This window comes from Centroberyx gerrardi, chromosome 10 (genome assembly GCF_048128805.1).
Source record: "Centroberyx gerrardi isolate f3 chromosome 10, fCenGer3.hap1.cur.20231027, whole genome shotgun sequence".
Lineage (NCBI taxonomy): Eukaryota > Metazoa > Chordata > Actinopteri > Beryciformes > Berycidae > Centroberyx > Centroberyx gerrardi.
This window is the reverse complement of record NC_136006.1, coordinates 14698647-14726534: the sequence shown is the minus strand read 5'-3', so window position 1 is coordinate 14726534 and position 27888 is coordinate 14698647. Positions and strand designations below refer to the sequence as shown.

At 40.5% G+C, this 27888-nt stretch overlaps 1 protein-coding gene across 2 annotated transcripts; it reads right to left on the bottom strand.

Annotated features, from left to right (window-relative positions):
• Positions 1-34: 34 nt before the first annotated feature.
• slc4a10b (solute carrier family 4 member 10b) lies at positions 35-27804 on the bottom strand. 2 transcript variants are annotated; one of them, XM_071913694.2, is made up of 25 exons: positions 27743-27804; positions 25512-25527; positions 21594-21675; positions 18409-18561; positions 17734-17872; positions 16999-17159; positions 16366-16551; positions 14087-14175; positions 12594-12751; positions 11744-11831; positions 11056-11202; positions 10804-10907; positions 9450-9624; positions 9106-9239; positions 8441-8686; positions 8145-8250; positions 7659-7820; positions 7299-7412; positions 7011-7172; positions 6619-6870; positions 6283-6351; positions 1470-1643; positions 551-673; positions 247-308; positions 35-113 (listed from the first exon to the last, which is right to left on the bottom strand). In XM_071913694.2, the coding sequence occupies exons 1-25, from the start codon at positions 27802-27804 to the stop codon at positions 35-37; spliced, it is 3243 nt and encodes a 1080-aa protein (XP_071769795.1). The 2 variants fall into 2 exon arrangements, with proteins under 2 accessions (XP_071769795.1, XP_071769796.1); XM_071913695.2 differs by lacking the exon at positions 25512-25527 and having other exon boundaries at positions 27757-27804.
• Positions 27805-27888: the final 84 nt, after the last annotated feature.

The following is a 27888-nucleotide window of genomic DNA, read 5'->3' as shown; positions in this document are numbered from 1 at the left end:
ATTCTGGTAGGACTTGTTTCTTTCTGAAGTTGTCTTAGCCGTTCGCATTCCAAGTATTCCCAAAAGAACCTTTGGACATTTCATCTGTGATGTTGATGATGGGCGTTACTCCTCTGTGAAAAGAGCAGGGAGGTAACAAGTCACACTTCCATCCTAATGTGACAAATGAGTATAGACATGAAATGTAATTTACACAAAGAGCATGTCACTTGTAAAATTTCACAAGTATGACATATATTAACTTACTTGTACCCTTCTAATGGCACTTGCACTACTCCCTCATCTTCTGCCAGCATACTCTGCTCCTCCTCCTGACGATTGAATGATAAACATTTTAATTGCATGAGAAAAATTTAACTTGAGATGCACATTGTGCAGATTGACAAGAAAAACAAGGCAACAGCCGACATGCGCATCTCACTACTGCTTTCCAGAATTTGTCAGTTTTTCTAGAGTTTACATTAACTTGATATGAGAGACATGTACCTCTTCAGCGGTATCCACAAGTTTCTTCTTATTATGTTATTAACTTGATATGAGAGAAATATACCTCTTCAACAGAATCCTCAAGTTTCTTCTTCTTGCTTTCTGGCATGAGGTCATCCAGCCAGCTCATCTCTCTCTTGGTGAAGATACAGTCCATTAACTTCCTGATAAACACCAGAGCCAACACCTGCAGGATTGACACACTGCATTTGATTCTGCACCATATGCACACCATACTTTATAAAAAATAGCGACACACATTATAACAGTGTGACTTCAACCTGCTCTCAACACTTCAGTATCAAGCTATTGGTATCAACAACACTGGATTAATGGAATGGCTGACCTTGCTTACATAAGACAACTGTACCAGTAGTTAAGAATCAATCAATCAATCAATGGTGTATGACTACCCACTCCTGCAACAATAGCTATGACATCATATGATATATAGCTCCAGTCTTAGTCATAGGATAGATTTCCATATTTTTGACACCAACTGACATCCTTTCTTTTCAAACAGAGCCAATGGCAGCTCTTTTTGGCTGCTCCTGAAGATCATTGAAAATATGAATGGTAGAAATAGGTCTGTAATCTTCTCCAATCAAGGTTAGGCAAGATTTGGTGAGGTCACGTAAAAAACATAAAATATCATATCTAGATTGAACATTACCTGAATTTTTATTATTTTTTGGATAGATTTCCACATGTCAGTCTTTGAAAGTTAGGGTGAAATTCTAGCCCATGGTCACTATCTAATGTGTTTTGACATTTATGATGAAAGCTATCTGCTTTTTGGAAAAATATGGTGTGACCAAAATAAGAATTAATGGCTGAGTCCAGGACTAAAAATGTTTTTGAAGTGGTGTTTTCACTGAAGACACTTTCAGGCAGGATTAAGCTTAAGCTGTGTCTTAATCTCATGAAAATGTCCCAACAAGACCCCATATGGTGGCGATGGCACGATATGGCTGTTTACGCACCATCATGGGAAAGACAATGGCAGCCTTGGAGGTCTTGATGACCCAGAGCATGACCAAACAGCTGAGCTGGATGATGGTGAAGAGGTGGACCTTCCTCAGGGGCACATGACGCAGGTAGATGAAGTCTGGCTGGTGCTTGCCTGGCATACCAAACAGCTTCAGACGGTCAAAGAACTGGAGAGGATAAACAATAAACTCTTCTTACAGTTTTGTTCCAAAATGAGATTTCCACTATTTGAGGAAAGACACACCTACTCTTACAAAATGATTAATAGCACAAAATTAAAGTAAGCTTTTGGAAGAATGCTAGGTGTGGTAGAAAAATCAACACATGCCTACCAGGATGTTATGTTGTGTCTATGCTGACTCTAAGTCAAGACATAGTATGTGTATTCCCACAGGGGGTTTATCTTGTTGTCTGTACTTCCCATGTCCTTGAAAGACACATAAATGCCTTGTTCAGTGAATACTTCTCTGAAGAAGTGTATGTAGCCTATGCTGTGTGCATCTCTTCCTCTTGCAAGAATCTCCTTTAATAAATATATACTCAAATAAAACGAACCTCTGACTCCATCAACTTTTAGTCAACACTAGGTAAGGTCAGTGGTTGACAAAATTATAACACTTCAATAGACTGGATCACCTATAATTTATATTATGATGAATGATCCCCAAAATGTATAACTTGTACCTTAAATAGAATATTTCAAATACAACGTTACAAAGTGCTTCACAGTTGGGAATAGGATGCTGAAATAACATTATCAGATTTACTGTAAGGCCAGGGACACACTAGAAGATTACCGAGCCGATTAAAACCATATTTGGCCACCTCAACAATCGGGAGAGGAACCCCTGATCTGAGGCTTGGTCTGGACCGATGGTCCACGCGGATTATCTGGTAATGGGAGGAGTTTACAGATTCACCGATCGACTCACAGTATGATCTGAGCCGCTCCCATCATATGAAACACGTCCAGACAAGCTTGATGTCTGGACGGGTCCTGAAGTGTGTGGGGATCACAGATTCGAATGGAGATTGCTAATAGCCAATGAGAGCCAAGTTTACAGTGAGGTGAGGCAGAAGAGTTATATTAAAAAGTTGTAAATGTGTCCCCCTCTCCCTCTTGTCTTATTGTAGGCTCATCCATGGTCCGGCACGTCCACTGTCCTAACACAGAAATCTTTTGTTATCCCGGGACTCAGGTACTCCACGTTAATTCAGTGCCCCATGAACTGCTGCGGGATAATCCTTCTGTGTCCTCAGTGGTCACACATGTTGGATCTAATGATATTAAGTTACAACAATCCGAAAAGTTGAAGGATGACTTTAAAACTCTGATTGACACTGTCCTGGAGTCTGGCAGACAGTGTGTTATTTCCGGACACCTGCCTTCTCCTCGGTTTGGAGATGTGAAATTCAGCCGGATGCGCCAGCTGCATATCTGGCTTAAAGGACTGTGCTGTGCAATGGGAATTCCTTTTGTGGACAACTTCCGACCCGACCTCTTTGCACGGGATGGACTTCATCTCAACAGAGAAGGTAAACAACTACTAGCCTACAATATAGAACTCACACTGAAGTCCTGTAAATCGTCTAAAGACTGACATCCACGTCATGTAGGAACCGGTTGTAGTTCAGTCATTTTGCAACGTCAATCCATCAAAATACCCCCCTGTTCCTACCACACTTCTATAGTTGTGAATAGTGACATATTCTCCATTCCTGTTATAGTTAGCTGTCGCAATAACACAAAGAAATACCGGGGTACTCTTCACAACAGCTCGGTCTCGCACATTAATGTCGCACCGATCCTTCATTATGGCAGGAACGCACACAACCTAGTGAAAATTGGTCTTACACAGTCAGCCCCAGTGAGGCCCAGATCAGACTCGATTAAGTTAGCACTTTTAAATATTAGATCCCTCTCTAGCAAGACGTTTTATATTAATGATTTTATTTCTGAACATGGTCTCAGCTTTTTATTTTTAACTGAAGCCTGGCTTACTTCAACTGCTTCAGCTACTTTGTTAGAGTCTTCTCCTAATTTCACCTTTTTATACTTCACTAGACAAAATAGAAGAGGGGGTGGAATCGCTACTATTTTCTCTAGTAGTTTTACCTGCACTCGATGTTCTTTTGGCAATTTTCTAACATTTGAATGCTTAGCAATGGTTATCAAAGCTCAACAGCCTGTACTCACTGTGACTGTCTATCGCCCCCCCAAACATGATAGCAACTTCTTATCTGAGTTTTATGATTTTATGTCCATTGTTCTTACCAGTCATGATAAAATCATTTTACTTAGTGATTTTAATTTTCATGTCAACGACTACACTGATTCGAGGGCTTTGGATTTCTTGGATCTTGTTGCTTGTCTCAATCTTGTTCAGCATGTACAGAGTGCCACCCACATTCATGGAAATACACTGGATTTAGTTATTACTAGGGGTATTGATGTTGACATTTTATCCATTGCCAAGGTCCCCGTTTCTGATCATTTTTGTGTCTTTTTTAATACCACTCTTGCTACATCAAATGACTGTCCAGAGACTATTGTCGTGAAACGTAACATTAACAATGAAGTTATTGACAGATTTTCAAATCTGGTAAACACCGTTTCCTCCATCCACCACTGGCTTAGTTGATGACCTTGTTGATGATTTTAATGATAAATTAAGATTCTCACTAGATACAGTTGCTCCTGCACAAACCAAAAAAAGGCAATTAATCTGCAAATCACCATGGAAAACTGCTGCAATTTGGAAGAAGAAGAATTATTGTGGATGCAAACTATGTTGCTGTCCTTCTTCTCTTAGACCTCAGTGCGGCATTCGATACAATCGACCACGATATTTTAATTGACAGACTTGAGAAATGGGTGGGTCTCTCTGACCGTGTATTAGCTTGGTTTCAGTCATATTTAACTGATAGACAGTTTTTTGTCAGCCTGGGTGCTTATGTATCAGAGACTCATGGTATTGAATATGGTATTCCTCAAGAAAGCATTCTCGGCCCAATTTTGTTTTCATTATATATACTCCCACTTGGAAATATTATTAACCATCACCATGTCAATTACCATTTTTATGCTGATGATACACAATTGTACATCTCTGTCTCGCCAAATGACCCCAATGCACTGCATGCTCTCATTGCCTGTCTCACGGACATTAATGTATGGATGGGTAAAAACTTTTTAAAGCTAAATGTGGAAAAAACTGAGATTCTTTTAATAGGACCCAAAGCAGCAAGAGAAAAACTGCACTCAATGCTTGGTGGTCTTAGCAAACAGATTAAAACTAACATCACAAACTTGGGAGTGATTTTAGACTCCGATTTAAATTTTAATTCTCATTTTAACAAGATCATTAAGACATCCTTTTTTCATCTTAGGAATATTGCCAAAGTCAGACCTTTTTTAACTCAGAAAGATGCTGAAATACTCACTCACGCTTTTATTACTAGCCGTTTAGACTATTGTAATTCCCTTTTTACTGGATTACCTAAAAAGTCTATAAGAAAACTACAGCTGGTTCAGAATGCTGCAGCCAGGGTCTTAACCAAAACAAAGAAAATGGATCACATTACCCCACTGCTTAAGACACTGCACTGGCTACCTGTATCTTTTAGAATTGATTTTAAAGTTCTTTTACTTGTTTATAAAGCTTTAAATGACTTTGAATGCTCCTTCCTGCATTAGAGATGTTCTTTCATTTTATGTTCCAGCCAGATCACTAAGGTCCTCCACCGCTTTTCTTTTAAATGTTCCTTATGTGTCCCATAAAAGTACCGGTGAGAGTGCCTTCTGTTTTTATGCCCCTAAACTGTGGAACTCACTGCCTCTGGATATTAGAATGGCAAGCTCTCTCGGTATTTTTAAAAGGTAATTAAAGACCTATCTTTTTAATCTGGCTTTTAATTTGGAGTAATGTTATAGCCTTAGTTTTTAAGTTCTAATCATTGGTTTTTAAAATTATTTTTATCCCTGGTGTTTATTTTATTGTATTTTTATTTTATTTTTTTATATTATTTATTGATTTTTTTTTGTGTTTTTTTTTTACATTTTATTGTTTTATTGTTGTAATTTTGCTATGTGAAGCACTTTGGGCTGCATGTTTGTATGAAAGGTGCTATATAAATAAAGTTGAGTTGAGTTGAGTTGAGTATTAATAATAATAATCAATGATAATAATGTGGGGATCAGAATTTGAGAACTCATGTCCTACAATGAATGTGAGTAACAAGCCTAACTGCCATTTCCCTTTTTCTGATGAAGCCTTCTCATGTTCAGCTCTTGCTGAGAAGTGTACAGCCCACACACTGACTGGGTCTCTCTAGCCATGGCTTTGCCTAAATTCTCTTTTTGTGTTTTATCTCTGTTTTTTGCAGTGCATATTAAGGCATATTGCAATATCTTGTGTATTTATACTTATTGATTCACATTGGATAACCCAAATTCCCATGAAATTAGAGGGCTTGACGTCAGTGTCAACAGGATATTCTCAGTTATACCTTTAAGTGTGTGATACCCTGTCTAATTGTCTAGTGTGACAATATTAATGACTGAGAGACAAAACAATCTCTGAAATCCGTTGTTTTGTGTGTGATGCAATGTGTTTTCAAAATCGGTTAGGACTTTGAAAGTCTTCTAGTGTGTCCCCAGCCTGAGACAGAAAGACTGAAAGACTGACAACTGCAGAACATAATCATATCAAAGGTTACATGAGACCAGTGCATACTCTCATACAGTGAATGTAATGTCAGCAAAAGAAAGTGCCTGAAAAACAAAGACATTGAATCAGAGTTTACCTGTATGCCTCTGAGGGAAGATGCTCCCATGTAAAGGAATACTCCATACAACACAGGCATGGGAATGAACTAAAGGACAATAGAAACATTATTCAGTAACACTTAACATTTTTGGAGACCAAAACCAGTAGAAAACATTTGCAATATAGGACTACAAATAACCTACTGTATTCAAAACTCAACCTAAGAACAACAGATTGAGAAATGTATGATGTTAGGATACTATAATTGCAGAGGGACACTGAATGTCGCATACACTGTTTATAATATCAACTTAAAATATGGGAGGAAGAGTAAGCTGCACAAAGATCAAAACGGACAAATGAGCAAACAGACCTTAAGTACAGACGTCATGAAGACAGAGCAGCCCATGAGGATGAAAATCATGAGGCCAGTAAAGCGCTGCTCTCTGATGCCAAGGAACTTGGGCTGCTCCCCGGGAGCTGAGCACTCTGACTCGAGCTTCAGGCTGTTGACGTGGGAGATGGAGAGGACAGTGGCTGCTACGAACCAGGGCAGGCCCATCAGAGAGCACACACCAAGCATCACCCCCACCATGAACAGATCCAGGTGGTACCCACAGCCTTTCTGAAGGGGGAGACGTCAGTGAAATCCAAAGTTGAATAATTTTGATCATGACTTGAAATCAAGATGCTTCCATGATGCAGTACAAGCCATCTAATAATAGACTCAGACCCAACCTGTTCCAACCTCGGCCTGGAAAGTACCTTGAGTTTGTGCTCCTTCCTGTTGATGATGACAGCAGTGATCTGCTGGTCCATGAAGATGAGGATGGTGCAAAGCAGAGCTGGGACGACCGATATGACTGCCGTCCACCAGGGGTTGGGGCCCAACGGGTTGATGAACCAACCACGATCATCTCTGGTTGGCTGTTAAAGAGATGATTGTTGTTGCTTGTTCAGAATTTGTTGAAAAGTTTGTTGAAAAATGTTGAATACATTATTTTGCAGACTGTTGATAATCTGTTGAACAATTTAATTTGCAGCCTAACTCACCTTAAACACACTGGGAACCTTTAGTTTTGGAGATGGGACCCCTAAGACATAGTCTATCGTGACCATGGTAAAGATGGTGATGAAAACGGCAAAGTCACTGATGATGGACCTCACCTGAGAGAGAGGAAGACTTGTAAAAATAATTCCAAATGACTTTGAATCATTCAGTTTTATTAAAATAATTATCCAGTGTAAACACACAAAAACAAAGGTTATTAGAAAAATGACTTGACAATTTTTCCTCCTACAATCACACAGTACCTACATATGACCACTAGAGTGTCCCACTGCACTATGCTATACAACCAAAGCCCTGTTTAACAGAGACAGTAGCTAGTTATGATGCATGATGTGTAATACCTTTGTAGGAAAGTAATTGCTGAACTTGAACTCCTTGAGGAATGCAGACATCAAGACAGTTGAGAAGAAGAGAAGGACACACCAGAAGAGAACATCAGGAATGTAGGGTCCATGAGGGCCGCAGGCGCTGCCCACAAACTCCCCTCGCTTCTCAATGCAGTCCTGCAACAACAGGTAGAGGGCAGAGCTAAGTCCACCAAACTCACCATGGGATTAGCATTACACCGGTGCCAACAGACTCTAGGGTGCCGGAGTACAAAAAATGTGCTTTTATGGTGATTTGGCATGAGTAATCCAATGTAATCCAGCCCACATGTCCTTAATCTCCTCCCTTGGGCCTACTCCATCTGGGAGAGCATGCCACTTTAAGGGGAACAACCTAAATATGTTCATTTCAGTCTGTCTGCCTTTGTCTAACCAAATAATTTCCGCTGTTATGTGCATAGAAAACCTTCATGACTGATCGTTTTTGGGTTTTTTTGGTACCTTGACCTCCAGTGCCTCCCAGTAGATCTCTGAGGCAGTAACGTTGTTGATCTCCCAATACCTCAGGGTGCCATTGGTGGGGTCAGAAGGCTCAACACACGAACATCTGTGGGAGCACATGAACATCTGGGCCACTAAATAATCCCTCATCTGTCAGGGATTTACCTCCAAGAAATGTACTTAGTAATTATTCATTTTTTTCATTACTTCATAGTTACCTTACAAAAAAAAACCTAGATGAGCAAACGCATCTCTAAGTTGTCATAATTTGTGTGTGAGGATAAGTGTCCACATACGAGTACAGGGAGAGCTTCTCCAGGTTGTTGTTCTTGTTGAAGGGATAGTGTTCCCCCAAGTGGACGAGCTTCTCCAAGGCCTCGTAGATGAAGATGATACAGATGAGTGAAGCGAAGGCCTCCTCTGTAAAACGTGTGATGTAACAAACCAGGGAACTAGCATCTGTGGCCACCAGTGTAATGCAAAGGAATGCTGTCCACAACCCAATACAGGCTCTCAGCGAGAGATAGGACAAGCCATAGTCCCTATGTGGAGACAGAAGAGCAAAAACATAGCCATATTCAATGTTAAAGCACATCATGTGTGGATTATTTACAATTTGTAATGCTGTGGATTGGAAGAAGTCATTATCACAATGAACTATAATGGTCTTTTTTTCTGTCCATATAATCAGAACATTAAATGGTCTATAGGAAGCCGGATGTTGGAGAGATGATACACACATTTCCACAGAACTTCTCCCACAGCCCAAGCCGATAAGCATCAGACAATGTAATCACAATGACAAATACAGATGAAATGCACTGTATGCCCTTAGCAGTCTGGGCTACATGCCATGGGTTTTAATGAGCTGTATGCCATTTAGTGAGATGATTTGGCATGGAAATTCATAAAGCTTGTGCCTGTGATCATTATACAGTGTGATGAAAGAAAGAAAACATACTTGCAGAATTTGAACAATATCTTTTCAAATACAAGCACTGGTCCTGTGCTGCCCAGAATGGTAAGGGGCTGCCCAGCAAACAGGGAATAGGCTATTCCTGTCATTGAGGCTCCAAACAGCGACTCAATTGCACTCTGGGGGATGAGAAAGGACAGAGAGATTATTGATTGAAGGTTACCCAAAAAATCTTTACCATACCGAACTAGAGCTATCATTGTCTGGTTGCAAGCTACTGAATGGTTGATACAGAGTCTTGAGGCAAATTACATGTCTGAGGGGCAAAAGCAGTGTAAAACAGTATTGGCAGCACTGTGAACGTTGAGAGGACAGGGCTGGTGCCTTACTATGCGTCCTTCCGTTGCCTCGCCCAGTAGTCCTCCAAAGGTGATGACAGGGGACATGCAGGCGCAGTAAAGGAACAGGAAAGAGGCCAGACACTGCAAACTAAAACCATCAAGGTAGTCGGACAGGTAGTGAGGTGTCTTGCGCTTGATGTCTAGAAAGAGACCACCAAACAGCCTGGGAATAGAAAAAATTCATACTAATCATACAAAGTTTGCCATTCAGGCTCATACTAAATTAACCATTGCAGTAATTTTCAGAAAATTAAGGATACTGCTTATACAATATACTGTACAAGAGATTTTGAGATGGTATTAGATATCAAAGTGAAGCCATGGTGTTTCCAAAAAGCAAACAGTTCAGACATTTTATACCTAAAGCAGTTACAGATTTCAGTCTGACAGCTTCATTCTTGAAGACTTCTTAAGACTTTTTTTTTTCTTTTTGCTGACTTGTTTTTCCCTCCATTGCAGGATACACAACATTTAACTCTTGAGTATGACTTAGAGTGATATATGATAGAAAAGGCTGGCTGCAAATAGAGAGCTCACTGCAGTGGGTTGCCATGGAAACCACTTTATGGCTACAGTTACTACTGGGGCTGAAACAGTTTAACCAGAAATAGACAGGGCACATTATTTTTTAAATGCAGTATACATTTTTCTCATCACAGGGTCCATTTTTAGAAAATCTGTTTACATTTTAGAATACTAGTAGTTAGGCGTCAATTCATGTCGAATGAAAATTAATGTATTTTCTCAAATAATGCAATCTTAAAGACTGTTTTCATTTAATACTCATACTCATACACTACTCATACACTACTCACTTACTTCTCATAACTCATCCACATGCCCCGTATCTTCCCTTTACCTGCATGAGTTTATTTTTTGTGAGAAAACACTTAAGGAACAATCCTTGGCACTAAGAACACATATGTCCATCTTCTGAATCACACTGCATTTAAAGAAGCACACTTTATAACCTTAACCCTAACCCTACATCACATAACTTCATATTTACCCTGTAACTGTCCTGCAGTGTCCACCAAGTTCTTTTTAAAATATCATAAAATAGAACCTAATAGGTATATTGCAATGCAAAACTTTTGGTGGCTGAAAAGTGAACAAATGTCCAATTCTAAATAACTTCAATAAGGAAGCTGCAGTGCAGTGAGTGGGCTGCTTGCTGTACTGCCGCAGAGCTACATATCCACAGCTACACATCAGGCACTTAAAAGCTGTCTCTCTTCATCTTTTGTCATCCCTGCATAAAGCCCTTCACAGGAATACTGGCTGATCAGAATTCACTGTAACCAAATACACTGATCTTTTTTTCCTTTTCTGACTCCCCCACCTTCCAGTGCGCTGCAGCTCAGGACCCCCATGGCCGCCATGCTCCTCTTCCTCACCATCATCTGCTACCCCGTTAGGTAAACCACTGCTTTTCTTCCGCTTCTCCTGTTCAACAAACAATGCACAGCAGTTGGGATCTTCTTTAAGTGAAAATCGAATTAGGACAGTCATATGAGTTTAGGAAACCTCATAAATGATACATTTGATCTGAAATGTTGCCATCAGAAAGAAAGAAAGAGGAGTTCAAACTAACCTGAGAAGGTACATTTTTGGGTGGCTCTATCCGTATGGATGGGTCCCATTCCCCTGGAGGCAGGACTGTCACTTGATCAAGGAACTCATCAATCCCAGCAATCAGATCATTCCGGTCTTTAGCTTTGTAGGCAACATCATGGAAAACCTGGAAATGAGAAAAATGATTGTCTGAATTCAGTCCTGTCTGAATATATTAGTATGTATACTCGTACTTGTAGTATCACTGTAACAACAATAAAAGAAATACAGTATCAGCACTTCAAAACACTGTCAAAATGTAAAATATCACATTTCATCAAATCAGTTCAGTCTGAATTGAAAATAATACAGTTTGGATTCTGTCAAAGCCCATGTTTTTGTCAGTGATGATAGAGATGGCAGCCTGAGTCCCTGACAAAAAGGAGGACATGAGGGCTGACTAATCGCCAAAAGTATGTCATTAAAGCCTTGAGTTGAGCTCATGCTGAGAAGTGTTCCGTCACTTCAGGAATTTGATGAGATCTGCTGGACTGTGAAGTTATACAAGCTGCGTAGACTCAATCAGCTGTGGAAAATCTGAATATGATATCTGGTTGACATTCAAACCAATGCACCAGTGCTCTTTTCCAAAACATGAATTAATAAATAAATAAACCCTGACAGCATGTTTACCTAGTAACAGCATGTTGATTAGTGAAGATTCTTACCTCATCTGTCATAAGTGTTGCGATGGACCTTCCAATCTCATGATACTGAGCCCCTCTGCCCGTGGGCCCTAACAGGATAAACAGGAACCTGAAGGCAAAAAGAAATCAGTGAATACATAGTTGATTCGGCTGTATTTATAGATTGTTGTGAAGTGCTTTTGGCAGAGGTGCGACCAAGTCAATTTTGCTCAAAACCCAAGTCAGTCTCAAGTCTTGAGGCACAAGTCCATGTCAAGTCCATGTCCAAGTCCATGTCAAGTCTAAATGTAGAACACCAAGTCAAGTCAGAACAAATCAAGAGTCCAGTATCAATTCAATATGTTGAATGATTTAATTGATAGATGATTATAGATGATTTCTATAATCAGTTTCAACTTCAATAAATTCAATTCCATACAAATTCAGAAAACGGGATTTAAATTCAGTTGTCTGGTGGAACAAATCTCATAACTTTTAATCAAAGTCATTTACTCAAACACAAGATCTTTTGTCACGACTTTAGAAACCTTTTCAAGTCATCAAAGTCAAAGTCAAGTCATCAGAACCCAAGTCAAGTCAAGTCTCAGGTATTCTCTTCATGCATCAAGTCAAGTCTCAAGCAATTCAAATTGTCAGTCACATGACTTGGACTCGTTTCAGACTCAACTCCCCACCTCTGGCTTTTGGCTATATGGTGGGTCATGGTCCTTCCAATCTCATGTTTTTGATACATTGTTTACAGTCAAAATGGAATCACAACCCATTAAGTTGCAGCTGTAAGTGTCAGATAGGGTTCAAAGCAGCGTTAAGAAGAGATATTTGTGAAATGTTGAGTGTGTTTGGTTGAAATAAGACCAAGTTGTGTAGTAACCTTGTGGCGATGGGGACTTCAGCCAGTCCGCTGAGCAGGACCGCAGGGGAGAGGCGGACAAACGCCACCACTGGCTTGTTTAGAAACTCCACCTCTCCCACCAACACATTACACGCCTCTGCCCCCGGTGGGATCTTCTTCATGAAATGAAGGTCTATCTGAAAAAGGACACAAAATACATTATATAGAGTATCATGTTAAGGGCTTAGACACCCTTTCCTCTTAGCTTATCGTCTAAGCGGCTTGGACTGAGAGGATGAGTTGAAAAGGCGGAAAAATCATTCAAGTTCAAAAGTGCATTCTATAAATAAGCGATTATATTTACTGTTTATCTATCCTCACAGTACATCTGAATGAAACTGGTTGGATTCTGGGCTAAATTTATTCCAGGACAGCCAGGCTTTGTGTGTCATAACACATAATATTCATAATAACAACTGTATAGATTAATTGTTGTGAAACATTACAAAAGATTATTGTCATATAGATGGATGGTATGATCTGTTACATAATATTTCTAAAGGATGTTCCCCAAGTAGGACCCCACAATGTACATGCAAGCTGACACTGCTAAACTGATCCGGGTACAGTATATCTGTATTCTGCTCTTCACGGCTATTAAACTGCACTGTATAGCAAATTTCCCAGCGTTAATAAGTGTTGATTTTTCAGTGACAAAAGTTGACAAAAGTTGTTCGTTCACTCATAGAGCTGATATGGCTCTGAGGCAGGTGTTCAAAACTATCAAAAGTATCTTTTTAATACTTTGATGGGTTAGGACTGATATAAACACTGGCATAGTGTTGGACTTTTACACTCTCAGAGTTAAATTAACACTGACAATTTTGTTGTGTGAATCAAATATAGAATTTGTAGCTGCAGACACAGGACTTTTAGTGGATCCAGTGGCCCTGATATGGATAAATTGCAAACTTAATGGGTTATGTAGACACTAATTTCGCCTACACGCTGGAAAGAGGATGCTATGGATGATTTGACACCATCTGAAATGAGATTGAACAATCTGCACTGATCTCTCCAAATGCTTTTTTCCATTCCATATATAGCGTTGAGTGCATTGAAAATTTCTACATGGCTCAATGAACAGGACAAAGCACATTAAACAGTTTGACTATGCAGTACAATGGGACCTGGACAAAAGGTTGGGGTCATATGCAAAATGATTCTATGGGGATTTTATCTGTGTGTGGTTGTCATGTGGTTATCTTCAGTATTACAGTAATGGTGAATGGTGGTGGATGGATGACATCGCTGCTTTATCATACTTAGCATGGTTCTAATCCTAATCCCCTAATAGAGGAATTTTCCATTAACAATACCAGCCAGGACTTATTGTTCACTATCCCAAACACAATTAAATGACATTCTGTTTATATTCTGTCAAATGTGAGCATTCTAAAATGCATTTAAAAGATACAACTCCACATTAGCACAATAAATTGTCAGGCAGCTGTGCATTGTGTGTACTATACCTTGCTGAAGTCCACAGCACTGTTCTCTCTACTGACGTCCCCTTTTCCATCTGGACCCGCTAAATGACACTGGGAGGACATCATCTGACCTGGATAATTCACAGAAGAGAGCGATGGATCAATTAAAAAAATATTTAGGCAAGAACAACTCTAACTTCAAACTCCAATTTCAACAACAAACAACACACCACCAACACTTTGACCACGGGCTGAGCCGGACCAGAAGCTGCAGATCTAATGTCCCATAGTTAACTGTGTGATCTACTGTGTCTTAATGTATTCACAGAGCACTGAATGACTAAGCGCATATCGCTAGAGAGAACAAAAGTGTGAAGATTACATCGCTGAGAAATAATGGAAGACAGCAACGACCATTGTGAATGTGAATAAAGCTTGTCCACCAGGATTTTCATCAATGTTGTTGTCTCGAAAAACCCAGGCAGATAAAAACATGATTGTTTGTCCCAAGCTGCCTGACAGGATTGCAGGGATTTAGTATCCATTAAACAAGAGGGTCAAAAATTAATACTAATTACAGTGTTTAATATGTTCACAAAGCATGAAGTGGAGCTTATCAGTGATTGCTGCTTTGAAATTAGCTTGTGGTTTGCCACGCTGGTGAAATTAGCATGCCCATGATGTGTCACTCAGAAATCTAGCATACCAGAAAATGATTCACCAAAGTGTTTGATGCATTCTGCGTGCACTGATTTTGTCATGTGGAATGCTGGCAAACTTGAAGCTTATGAAACATGTTTGGCAATGTAAAAGGCAATTAATGCTTCCAATTATGAGCCTGGATGTCTTTAACTAAATTTAGCCCAGAATCCAACCAAACAGTTTCATCAAAAAAATTGCTGTGAAGATCAACAGTAAATATATTCACATATTTATAGAATGTTCTTTTGAACATGAATATTTTTTTTTCCCTTTTCAACTCATCCTCCTAGTCCAAGCTGTTCAAATTATGGCATGTCTAAGCCCTTTGCATGATGCTGTAAATACTGTATTTTGAGTCTTTTTACAAATAGACCTTCCTTTCATGAAGAAGAGCCCAGAGGCATGTTCTGTGTTGGTGGGAGAGCTGGAGTTTATAAACAAGCCAGGCTGCAGCACTAGGGCTGTTTCAACCAAACACATACTAACTCAATGGAAATTAGTTGTCAAGACGCCCCTGCACAGCCACTTATGATCAGGTGTTTGCTTCTCAAGCCTAATCTAAAGAAAATATGTAAGTTAACAACAAAGTCTAACACTGTGCGTTTGGATAATTCCTTTATATGGACATACTAACTACACTTTACAATATGCAATGATTACTGCAATTCTGTGCAATATCGCATTATGTGTCTCACACTGCAGCTGCTGAAAAATCGTAGAGACAAATAGAGAAAACTTGTACATATAGTGTTCCTGTTCACTTTGCCTGTCTGCAGCAACCACCAGGTCAAATACCTGTTAAATGTTATTGGCAAATACATTTCTGCTTCCAACTCGGTTATCATCTTCCTGTGTAGCTGAATGTATGGCTCCTCTACAAGTAATTTATCCTTTTCATTATCTACAACCTCTTGACCAGAAACTTGAGATACAAAAACCTTTCTTCAGTTGCCAACATGTATTGACACAAATTATGAGAAAACCCTCTCCAACAGTTTTACAGTGTCTTGGCTGGCAAAGACAAGATACTGTATAAATTGCTTTCTTGTTCCTCCTTGTCCAGGGGCTGAATATCGCACATAATCAGCAGGTGTTGGCTGTGACAAGGGGGCAGCAGAGGGGTGGGAGGTGGATGGGGTCAGGAATGGAGAAGAGATGGGAGGAACACACTGGGAGGAACAGAACTGGCAAGAGGTGTGTGATGCAGCTGATTCTCACTCTTAGACCCAGCTGCCATGAATGGGCCCCAAAGGGAGGACTTTAAGGGTAGAACAGAGAGACGGGTAACCTGCCACTGTGCCATACACATGAGCATACGCACAAATAAACACAACACATACACACCTATATGGACGCACATACACACACAAGCACACACACAACACAAAAATGCAAAGATATAAAGATACACAAGCACATTCACACAAAACCAGACACGGCAAGAGGGAGATAAGAAGGTAAGCCATTAACATTGTAATGTTCAATGAAGTTAAGACTGTGTGTCCATAAGACAGACACACATCACATCAACACTACTGAAAAGATGAATCTGCATCCCGATCACAGATCCAATAAGGAATCCAAGAGAGTTCTGTATCAAAGTCCTCCACTTTCCTCACCATTCTTGTCCAGGTGGAGCTCGGACGCCCGTCGGCTTATGTCAGCGAAGGAGCGTACGATTGGCAGGCGGTTAGCCAGCTTCTTCTGGTTCTGGTGATGGTGCTGCTTCAGCAGTGTTTCACGCATTTTCTTCCTGAGCTCATCCCCCAGTGGAGAGTACAACTCCTGGTGGTCCAACACCATGTCTGTGGAAGACACAGACAAGCTGTTTGCATCCACATTTCAGGACTCTAGCTGAGGGTTTTATCCAGAGTGACTGCAAATGAAGAATAAGCTTAAATTCCAAGATTGACAGCATTACACACAGCCAAAAGTAAGGAGCACAAGGGCCAAAGCCACAGCACCCAGACAGCAGATGTAACAAATATTTCTCTGTAGGTAAAAAAGTGAGAAGCAAACCAAAAGTGATTTTTTTTTTTGCTTCAAAAGGTAAACTTTTATTGGGTTTACCTCGCAGGATAACCTTACACCATTTGTTTTCTACTGTATATAAACTATATATACTATACTATACTATACTATATAGACAATCTCATAGCACAGCAATGTAGCAAACGTTTGTGGAGTTTTAGGGTCAACAAAGCCAGTAACTCAGTCATTTGGTGCCACTGTGTCCCCACTACAGTATTTACCTGCGATCTCTTCAATGGAATTAGCCCTCATGTCCAACAGCACAGTGCCGTTGATAATGCAGCTGCGGAGCTCAAACAGGCTGTGTAGAGACAGGGTGGCTACGTAGGGTTTGCTCCACCGCTCCCCTCCGTCCTCCACATCCTCCTCAAACTTCAGCCACCTGCAGCGGGAGTTTGAGTCCCAGTCACAACAGAGCAGCAGACAGGGGAGAGGCGACGTCCATGACAGACAGTTGGCCTGCCATCTGTACTAGGCTGCAACGACAACGCTCGCTCTCATGCTCTCTCCCTCTCCTGAACTCCCCACATTAGCCTCTGAATGCCTCTTTCTCTCTCACTGTCTTTCTGTGCTTCTCTTTTTTCACTCTCTTCCTCTCTCTTTCACTCTTTTTTACTCAGTTGATGTCCTTCCTTATTGTCTCTTGTCAGGGTGTCATTGTATATAAGTCATTGGCTTACCAGGTTAACAGAAAGAACCATAATTTTGTCAATTTTTAAATGTCTTGCTTGAATATTGACAATTATCAAAGAGAGAAAGAAAGTAACATAAGAAGTAAGATGCTCCAGCAATTACGACAGTGACATCACTTAGAGTAATTGCAAACGTTTGACGCACGTCTACGTCTCTAATCAGCGTAAGTGGGATCACCAGCGTGACGGGCCCATTCAATCAAAGCTTTCAGTAATGCCACTGGGTGAAGAGGCGATGTGTAATCACATGACGGCCTCCAGTACCTGGCGCTTTCCCTCCAGTCGGAATCCTCTCCATCCCTCAGGCAGATCTCATCCAGCTCTGTGAAGAGGTCATGAGGAAGGTGCTCCTCATCATCATCCTCTGTCCCCAGCAGGAACTGCACTCTCTGGGAGGGAGTGTCTGGGAACACAGTGGTCAAAATTCAATAGGTCATACCAGGTATCTTAAGTCAGCAGTTCTCACAAGTGTGCAGAGTTCAACCAAAGAACGATTTTCCCTTTTCAGGTTGTTTCATTTGATTTATTATCAGAAGAGGCTGAAAGGCTGAAAACTATTCAGTATTTCACAAGAAAAAAAGCAGAAATTAGAGAAAAATCTGAAAAAACAGACATGATAATACATTTTTATAGTAGAAATACACTTTTTTCCTTTTCCATAAATCATCTCGCGACCCCCCAAAATGATCTCGCAACCCCCTGAGGGGTCCCGACCCCCAGGTTGAGAACCACTGTGATTAAATGATTAAGTACATAATTCCACTATGATTGTGATTCCAGTAGGCAACATGCTGTGGGCTCCAGTCTCCAATCATGTACGTACAATAAAAATCGAGCCACATTCCCAACTGGAAAGACGAAGAACGAAGGCAGAACCACGTGTGTGTTATAATGCAAGCCAGTCAGTCTTTGTTTAAACTAGAGGATTGTGGCCAATACCATAAGCAGGAGACTCTCTCCCCTCCACCAAGGCGAAGTCCCGCTCCCTGCTCCTCCTCCTGTGTTTGTGTCCATGATGACGATGCCTGCGGTGGCTGCGGTGCCTGGTGCTGCCCAAGGGGACATGGACCCCGATGTAGAGGGTCCTGTGGCCTGGGGACACATCCCATAGAGAGCAGAGGAGGATCAACTCCAATGTGTGTGTGTGTGTGTGTGTGTGTATGTGTGTGTGTGTGTGTGTGTGTGTGTGTGTATAGGTGTGTGTGTGTGAGTGTGTGTGTGTGTGTGTGTGTGTGTGTGTGTGTTTCAAAAGCTTTACAGACAATCATTATGATTTTAGTTATCATGGTTAACCATTACTCTCCTGCACTACTCCATTAAGCTTTCCATTATATTTCATGGATTTGTGCTAGATCCTGACCATTTTTAACTGTGATGAAGTGCATTGCTCATACAGATAATACATAAGAACATAATGCTTACTGATGCTATATATGATACCACACTGAGTCAATATCACCTGTTATGGTTGTGCAATAAAATATTATCAAAATTATGTACACTACATAAAAATAAGGCTTTTTAGTTATGAAGTTGATTCTGTTTAGAACCTTTCATCCAGAAAAAATGTTTTGTAAAGGTTAAGGCAAAGATGGTTCTTGGGGATAAAAGGTTGTAAAAAAAAAAAAAAAAAAACACTATTTGCAACTTTCCAACAACAAGATTCAGTCAGAAAGATTGACAAAGGAGGAAGAGTTAATGATCTCTTCTTTTGTACACTATCCACACTGTCGGTGATTCACAGTATTTTTTGTATGATGGTGCAGTTTAGCAATGTTTGACTGTACAGTCTTCAAATACAATCTTATCAGCAAGAAATCTGTGACACTGGTGCACCACCATCACCCTTTTCTGAAAGGACTGTATATTCCACCTACAGGGACAAGCCATTTTTTCGGAATGTACATTATAAAACAATCATCTGGACCCCATTTATAAAGGCAGTCAAAATGGATAACATTAGCCTACTTTGTCACATTTCCCTGTGCTATTAACCTTGCCATATAACATTAACTCAATCCTCCCTCTCATATCATTAGTATATTTTGAGCAGTGTAAAGCTCTTAGAATGTTTCAACTATAACATTTAACATAGAAGAACCACGAGGGCTCGACTCCCTTTTACATCTGGTAGTGTAAAAAAATTGGTTCTGAAACTACTGACCAACTTGTTATATACATACAGAGATGCTTTAGTTACATCCACAAATACAGGGAAAAACCAACATTCAGACTTCCCTCTGTGATGCTAAATCTGTTATAGTGTGAGGTGTTTTATTGCATGGTTTTGAACTTCTCATGTCCTATAGATCAAGCTCAATGCTAACAACTTGTGGATTGCAAACATAATGATTTTGAATCTGCATCTTTTAGATCAATGTTTATGATGGCAATACAAAACACCATCTCAGGTGTTCTTTTTGGATCATATCTAGTTAGTGAGAAGGACTTGGCTTATTGTCATGGACTTTAAAACTTTGGGGCATCGTCATTGTTGAAGAATGAAAGACTGATGTATGTAACTTATGTATGTTGCCTGTTTGTAAGTTACTTTGCATTTTTGCATAACCCGTTGTTTTATGTGTCTGCACTTGTGTGCTGCCTGTTTGTAAATGGTTGTCACTTTGTGTAGCCTTTCCTTTTGTCTGTTTAATGGAAAAACACTTTTCATTAAACTGTCACTCACAGCTCTGTGTGAGTGTTTGTGCAGATGTGTGTGAGTGAGAGATAGTGAGAGAAAGAGAGAGAGAAAGAGGAAGAGAGAGACAGAGAGAGAGAGAGAGAGAGAGACAGAGGCAGAGACAGAAACAGAGACAGAGACAGAGAGAGAGAGCATGTCAGTGTGCACTCCCATGTATTCTCCTGTTTTGTTGTCCATGTTCAGTGAGTGACTCAGCCCACTCACTCACATGACTCACTGCACTATGAAATGAAGGTTCAGAAAACCCCTGCACATACAATGCTTTCCAGAATGACTGGTAAAGCCTTACCAAAAATGTTGTTTATATACGTAACATATGTAATTCACTATATTGCTTAGAAAATGTCTGTTGTTGTCTAATGATTGTCTAAGTTATTGACAACCTTTCTTGCAAACCTAATTCAAGTCCTTCTAAGTTTGTTTGGTAAAATGTAACTAAGGTTTAATATTATTGCATTCTATGAAGCTTGCCACATACAGTATAATCCTTTTACAAGCCTCAAATGCATCTCAATGGGCTTTTAATTATGTGTCAGGAGTGGCAATTATTTACTCATATAGCAGTGTGAACGGCGTGGAAACTCAGGGAGTGTAAATTAGTCTAAAACTGACTGTACTACAACTTTCCATTAAGACAGAAATGACAAATTTATTATTTGTTGGGCCTTTTTTTGCTATTAGCCTCTAGAGAGCAATTGCAAAGAGGAACCTAACTATAAATTGATGGGGATTGTGTTTTCTCACAGCCTTGATACTTTGGCCTTGCATTAGTCAAAGAATGTGTTTTCATTTGCACCTTATAAATGTAGGTAGTCTACTGTCATCTAATGTCCTCAGGCAAGTTCCCAGGTCTTGAAGAACTATTAGTCAAGCATGAGGCAGACACTATACACTGAAAGATCCTGAATACCCACACTAAACACTGGATTTAAGCACTGTCATACTTTACATAGTCACAAGCTACCATGCATTAAGGATAGGGCCAGGTTGGCTAGCTGAACACACTATAGTGGCTTAAGGCTAAAGAAGACACAACATATTGTAGAACTACTGCCCATGGTTTCATAATTACTTGAAATTTAAGTGCGTACTGTTATCTGTGTCCACCCATGGGTAAGTACATGGGGAAAAGCGGCTGCCCTTTAGTAGCAAAGCTGTGCAACATGGGCACATATCTCAATCATACTGTTTGGATCCATGCTTTGTATGTCCCTGTTTTACAGCGATTATGAAATGACTGATGCAGAAGCAGCTCACCCACAGTTTCTACCTCCCACTCTGCTCTTATCTTTTGGGAAATATTGGAAAAAAGCTGTCAAGAGGAAGCCGTCTTCCTGAGGACAGCGTAGGTGGGCTCTGCTGCAGTAGCCTCTCTGTGCTCAAGCCCTTCCTGCATTCTAATGATCAGCGTCTGTCCGCATACCTTCAAGATCTTCCTGCTCGAAGTTGGTTGTCAGCTGGGAGCGGGCCCCGCCTCTGTCCACCACCGCCTCATCATCATTCCTCTGTTGAACACATAGACAGACAGATGCACACACACACACACACATATACACACACACACACACAGTGTTGTCAGAATAAATGACAAGATCAGAATTTGCTCACCTTTGCTGTTGCCTTTATAAAAACACCATTTAAGTGCACAGTCATAACAACACAGCAGAACGTACCTCCTAGAAACATTGTGTATCTTGTAATACACTAATGTATTATCCTTCTTCTGTGAAAGCACAAGCATGCTGAACAGTGCTTGTTGACCCTGGTGTTCCCTCACAGTAGTGGGCTTTATGAACAAACACATTATCCAACTGAATAACACAGTTTCCATGGAAACTAATTGCCCCATCATCCCATCATCTTGGAGAGGAAACAGCATCATCTTAGTCCACACGGAAAGCTTTTCATAACAGGGCAACAAAGCACCTTCCTAAGACTGAACTCCAGTTTTAGTTTGAACTTCAGCGACCCTGTACTATTTTGTTAACAGGACTTTGCCTCCATAAAATCATAAACTGAAAAGGCGAATCACTACTTGAAAATCATTTAATTCAAAAAAAAATTGGTCTCATTGAGCCTGGTTGAGAGAGAGTAAAGTAATGTAGGCCCCTCCTTAACAATGTAACAATTACCCCATTATCATGCTTTTGTGGGTGAATGTTACCCCGAGCATATACCTGATGATATGTAATAAACTCATCATAAAAATATTGAATCACTGATTTGTCTATCTTCCTACCATCAACAATGCTTTTCCAAAGTTACAGCAATATGTTACACTTGCTATAAAGTGGAGGAGAGAGAGAACAATTCATTAGGCCATGATTCCACATTGGCGGAATTCATTAAGCTGCTATATTAAGTTACTTACTGCGATTATAGCCCTACTCCACCTGGAGTTCAGCCAAACATGTTCTCTGTTATGTGTGTGAGTTTCATACTGTCACCAGGTCACATAGACATTTAAACAAGGAAGTGACACAAAGCAAACATTGCAAAAAGAACATAATCCTAAGCGCAGGGCTTTTGTCAGATTACAAACGAGAATACTGAATGACCTCAGAAAATGTCATTAAGGCTGTCTGATCAGGATTTTATAGATTTCCCATGGATCTTCCTGTCCTACAGCACCGCCAGGCTGAGATGCCCTCCCTTAAAAGTGCTTCTGGCCACCCATTCCCTATGTGATCGAACTCACAATGCAGTTACCATAACTAGTTAAAATGTTTTACACCTCAACACAGAGAGATGCAGCAGGAGTGTGTGAATAGTAGGCCTTGGTATTGTAGCTGGACGCGGCTTAGAGTGCCTAGATCTGGTTGATTAGAGTCAGATCAGTGGTGTTGATGAGAGAATCTGTGGTGTGAATGTTGGCCTGCTTATGCAATACCCAGGAAGAAGATGAAGTGAGAGGAAGATAGATGCTAAGTAGAGGAAAGTGAATGAATATCTATAATTGAACAATTCTTGTCAGGATAAAGCAGCTCTTGCTCTCCTGCTCTTGCCCTCTGTTGACAAGTCTGCATCTTGTACTGGAGCTAGAAATGCTGTAGCTTTTCAAACCACAGACACTTCTGAATCTGACCGCCAACACACTATCACAACAACAGTGTGAGCATTCACAGCTAAATTGTTTACATGTCTTATTAGATGGGCTACAGCCAAATAAACAGTAAACTGGCATGCTAATGAGTGCACAAGGCAGCACAGAGGTCACGTAACCAGTGCTCCCAGCTAGATGCAAGATTGCAATGGGGTGGGGTGACTGGCCACTACTGTATTTCTGCAGGCTGGAGGCACGACACCAGCAGCCCACTTACTGGTATCTGGATGAAAAACACCAGAAGACACCTGAGAACTAAGCAGAGACATGTGGAGCAAAGCTGAGAAGAGAAAGTGGTTAGAAGAAAACAATTGTGGACAACCGTCTGCTTTTACAGTAAGATGGTCTCCCATATTCAGATAAAATCTACATATAATTAGAATAAAGTAGAAAAATCCTTGGACTAGGTAATAACGGAAATATTTAAATTACATTTTACATTTAGGCATTTAGCTGATTCCCTTCTCAAGAGCAATTTACAATGAGTGCATCCGCAGAATAATCTTAAATTCCTAGATCAACATCATTATAGCAGAAATCAGTCATCATATAATAAGTTTGCTAAAATGTTTGCTGAAGAATCTTTGAAATGTGTGACATAACTTATCAGTTAAATCAAAAGAATAAAAAATATAAATACTTAGACATGATTGTTTATTATTGCTGATAGTCGTGCATGTGTATGTAGATTAGTGTACCAGTGGCATGGACTTAGGCTAAAACTCATTTGACACAGTCATTTACAGTAAATCCAAGCAGCAATTAAACCACACATCACTGCACTGCAAACAGCTGGGGCTGAGAAAGGGTTAGTTAACATGTTAACACACCACTGTGTTGATTAAGTGCTGGAGGAAGTTCTGCAGAATGCACGCAACCTGGCTCTTCCTCCACACACACACACACACAGATTCACCTCCAAAGCATTTATTACAGTCAGCAAGTTCACAGTTTTTTTCATTATAATAATACTGAGAGCTTGCTTGATGTCAGCTTCCCCCTGAGCCATCTTGACCACTGGTTGACCATCAGGGCATTATAATAATGAAGGTCCCTGCTGTTCACAGCTGCAGTGACACATGGGCTAGTCGGGCTAGTGAAGCCATGCTGCTGATGTTGATAATCTGGATACAAATACACAGGGCAAGGATCAGAGTCCCTGCTCAGATTAAACTGCCCATATTTGTTGCTAAAATACAACAGCACAGTAGCCCATATTAAATGTGCACTGTGTTCACATACAGTGTGCATGTTTCTGAAAACTAACAATATTAATGTTCAACACGTAAGCTGCAAATTGCAATGCATTCTGCTCTACATTCTGCTCTCGAGAAGCATTGGGTTGTGGCCCACTTTCCTCACTTTGACCACCTCTGTCTCTGGGTAGGGCTCACCTGCTTTACCCCCATATTCCTTGTTAATGAAGAATGTGAACCAGAATCAGTTAAGCCCTATCCAAACAGCAGTTGGTATGAAGCAACCGCCATGATGGCTTCCTGTTCTGTGTGGAAGAGTCAGAGAACCATATTTGAAATCTGCAAGAGGCCCACGTCAGACTCGCCCACAAAGCTGGCTTGAAGACACATTTTTGTGCTGTGTGAAAGAGATTGGACAAAAGAGATGCTAGGATATTAAGATGTTAGGACTATTGTCTATTATTATATGATATTTTCAAATATCCAAAGATCACTTCAAATTAAGTGCTGAAGACTGCAGAAACCAAAGAAATGTTGAAATAAGGTCTAATTAATCCCTGGACAAACCCAAGCACTAACATCTGCCGCTTTTTAGACTAATAACCTATTGACCAGCAAAATCATATTAGAGCAGAGGACTGCTATTCAAACGGTGGCAGCTGAAGTGATATCACAGGATGTGGCACACACTTGTCTGATCCCTACAGATGGCTGTGGCCATTTTGGAACCATCAGTAGCAGCAATATCATTAACTGCACAGGCTTTCGTGCAGCACAAAATGCACTGTAATCCTTAAATGTTTCTGCTATAAACTTCCAGTAAGAGAAGGACACATTAGTCTTTTCAGAGCTGCTATTTAAGGAGGTTTGCAGCCTTGAGCCCTCATTTGGGCAGAACTAATGTCCGTATCCAAGAGGGTCAATGATCTCAGCAGCAAAGGCTTTCACTTTTGTCTCTGTGAGAACTGTAAGAGCTTTTATCAAACTCTTATCAAGCTTTTACGCTCATTTGGGACACTCAGAAAGAAGGTTCACTATTCACAATATGTTCTGAAATTCTGGTCTGTGTACCTAGGCCTGTATCAGCCCTCTATCAACCACACAACAATTTGAAAATGTCATTAAGCGAGGAAGTACTTTACATCAACAAGGCGGTTAAACCAACATCACAAAGCCTTGAATCAGGCATGTTGCAACAATGAAACTCCCAAGCACCAAGCCTCGTCCTACATGAGAGAGACAAGGAACCTCCAAGCTCCCAGAATGCATCACCTCTCCCTCTGTTTCCTCTGCTATAGTATGTACAGTTCAAGTTGAGTCAGAGTGCAGCTGGTTGAGTCTGGAAGCTGAGCTGTGGGTGCAGCGATGTCCCACAGTCAGGACAGGCACTGTGCAAACTCCTCTACCCTCCTTCACAGCATGCCTGCCTGGGGGGAGCATTATGTTCTCCTGCTGTTGTTTCAAACAGCTATGATGTGTGAATGAGCATCTACATAGCCACCCGTCCCACGTGAGAGGACAACAGTGATATCACTGCTGCTGCCTGGCTTCTTATCAAAGACGAAGCTTGTGTAAAGCCACTGTCCCTGTCACTAAAGCTATGGATCAGCTTGTCGTCACCGTGGTTTATCATACTGCATCAAATCCCCTTGGGCACTCTGGAAGTATTTCCAGTAGCTGCAGCTTGACCAGTGAGCCCGCTCCACCCTGACCTCGCACTCTTTAGAACTAGATTTAAGAAAAATCAATGATGTTAATCCACTTTCAATAAGTTGATCCTAACAGATTCCAGTTTTACTGTGGTCCTCATATGATACAAGCCATAAAATCCAGGGAATGTTGAACAACTCACCGAATTTCTACGCCCAGATGAGAAAGGGAGGTGGACCTGAAAGACAATAAATCATCACTTTAGTTGAACAGGTAAACGGGTTCATGAGTATTTCTGTATCCAGTGTAATCTGGAAAGTATTGTGAACTTCCAACACAGGAATAAGCCATTCAATTTCATTGGATGACATAGCTAGGATATTGACGATATTCAAAAGTTTTTGTTCCAGTTCAGATGAAAGCTTAATTCTGAGGTGTTATTAGATTTCTAGATTTTCTGTAACTGCTGAGGTCATGCTGAGCCCTTGCATTATTGAGCCAAAGTACTCTGAAAGTAGTGTGATCTATCTGAGACATTACAGTAAGAACCAGAGCAGAGAAAGTCTTAACCTCAAAGACATTTAGTCCACAGCCTGTCAGCTGACAAGCTTTAAACTAAATGGAAAAAGCTGTTTTGATATAAACAGCAAATGGATAATGAAAGCAAACCTCTTCTGAAATGGTTAGAGGTTGGTGATGGGGAAGAGACTTCATTTTATTTCATCTGGATTCCTTTTCAAACTTAGGTTAAAGATGTGAGGAGTTAATGATTTCTCAAAAAAAGTTACATTTGTCAAAAGGGAGTTTGTTTGTTTATTTGTGTGTGTGCGCGCGTGTGCGTGTGTGTGTGTGTCTCTTTCTGCCTGCATGTGCACCTGTGTATATGTTAGAGCACCCTCTTCCCATAATGCATTTGTTACATTTTATAAATGTAAACCATAATCTATTGTCCAACTTCTATAACATGGTGACAAGGGGTCACCTGTCTCAATTTACTAGATGAATAGGGCATCTGCCACAATTACGTGTTTTTCCCATATAAAGCACAAGTAATAGGACATCAACTAATCACACGTGCAGCACAGAAAAGTTAATCTTCAGGAAATATCATCTTATTGAAACATGATAGAAGAAGAAGCAAAAGAGGAGGAAAGCCTTCTGGTCATCTACTGCTGTTAAGTTATATTATGTTTCACTTCATTTTAGCCAATTTAGAAACTAACCTTGGTGATGATAGATAGGATATAGGAAGATAAATTCACACTGTAGCTCACTAAATGAACAAATTGAATGCAATGTCCCTCACTGACCTGTGTGTCCAGATATTGCAAGTTAACACACTATAATTACTTTTTGTTGAGGAGACAAGAAGCCATTTGTGTCACTGAGAAGAGCTCTACAGGTGAGTTAGTAAAACTGCTCAAAGCTCTACCGGTAGTTATTTCATCACATTGCAAAGATGACCTGGTATTGATTTCGTATAAGAAAAGACTGTATCGCCATTTTTAACACCATTTTCCACACAGAATAGCATTTTGATAGATAACAGGGTTGGAGACTGGATGGGAATATGCCTACTAATAATCTACATAACTAGCCTATATAATTGCCATAAAATAACACGGAGTGCTCTTTACCGTTGGCAGCAGCGGCTCTATCTGAGCACCTTGGTCCTTCGTGTCCATCTTCAGCGTGTCAGACTCCAGTGTGCAGGCTGTAATCCTCGTCAGGTGTAGCAGTCACTGCGCGAGCACACAGCGGTCACATGG

Excerpts from the sequence above, each read along its gene's own strand:
- slc4a10b (XM_071913694.2), bottom strand. The coding sequence starts at position 27,804 with ATGGACACGAAGGACCAAGGTGCTCAGATAGAGCCGCTGCTGCCAACG. Across the intron at positions 10,908-11,055 it reads CCAAAAATGTACCTTCTCAG|GAGAAGCGGAAGAAAAGCAG; the intron begins GTTAGTTTGAAC and ends TTTGTTGAACAG. Across the intron at positions 9,625-10,803 it reads GAGCTGCAGCGCACTGGAAG|GCTGTTTGGTGGTCTCTTTC; the intron begins GTGGGGGAGTCA and ends TTCTATTCCCAG.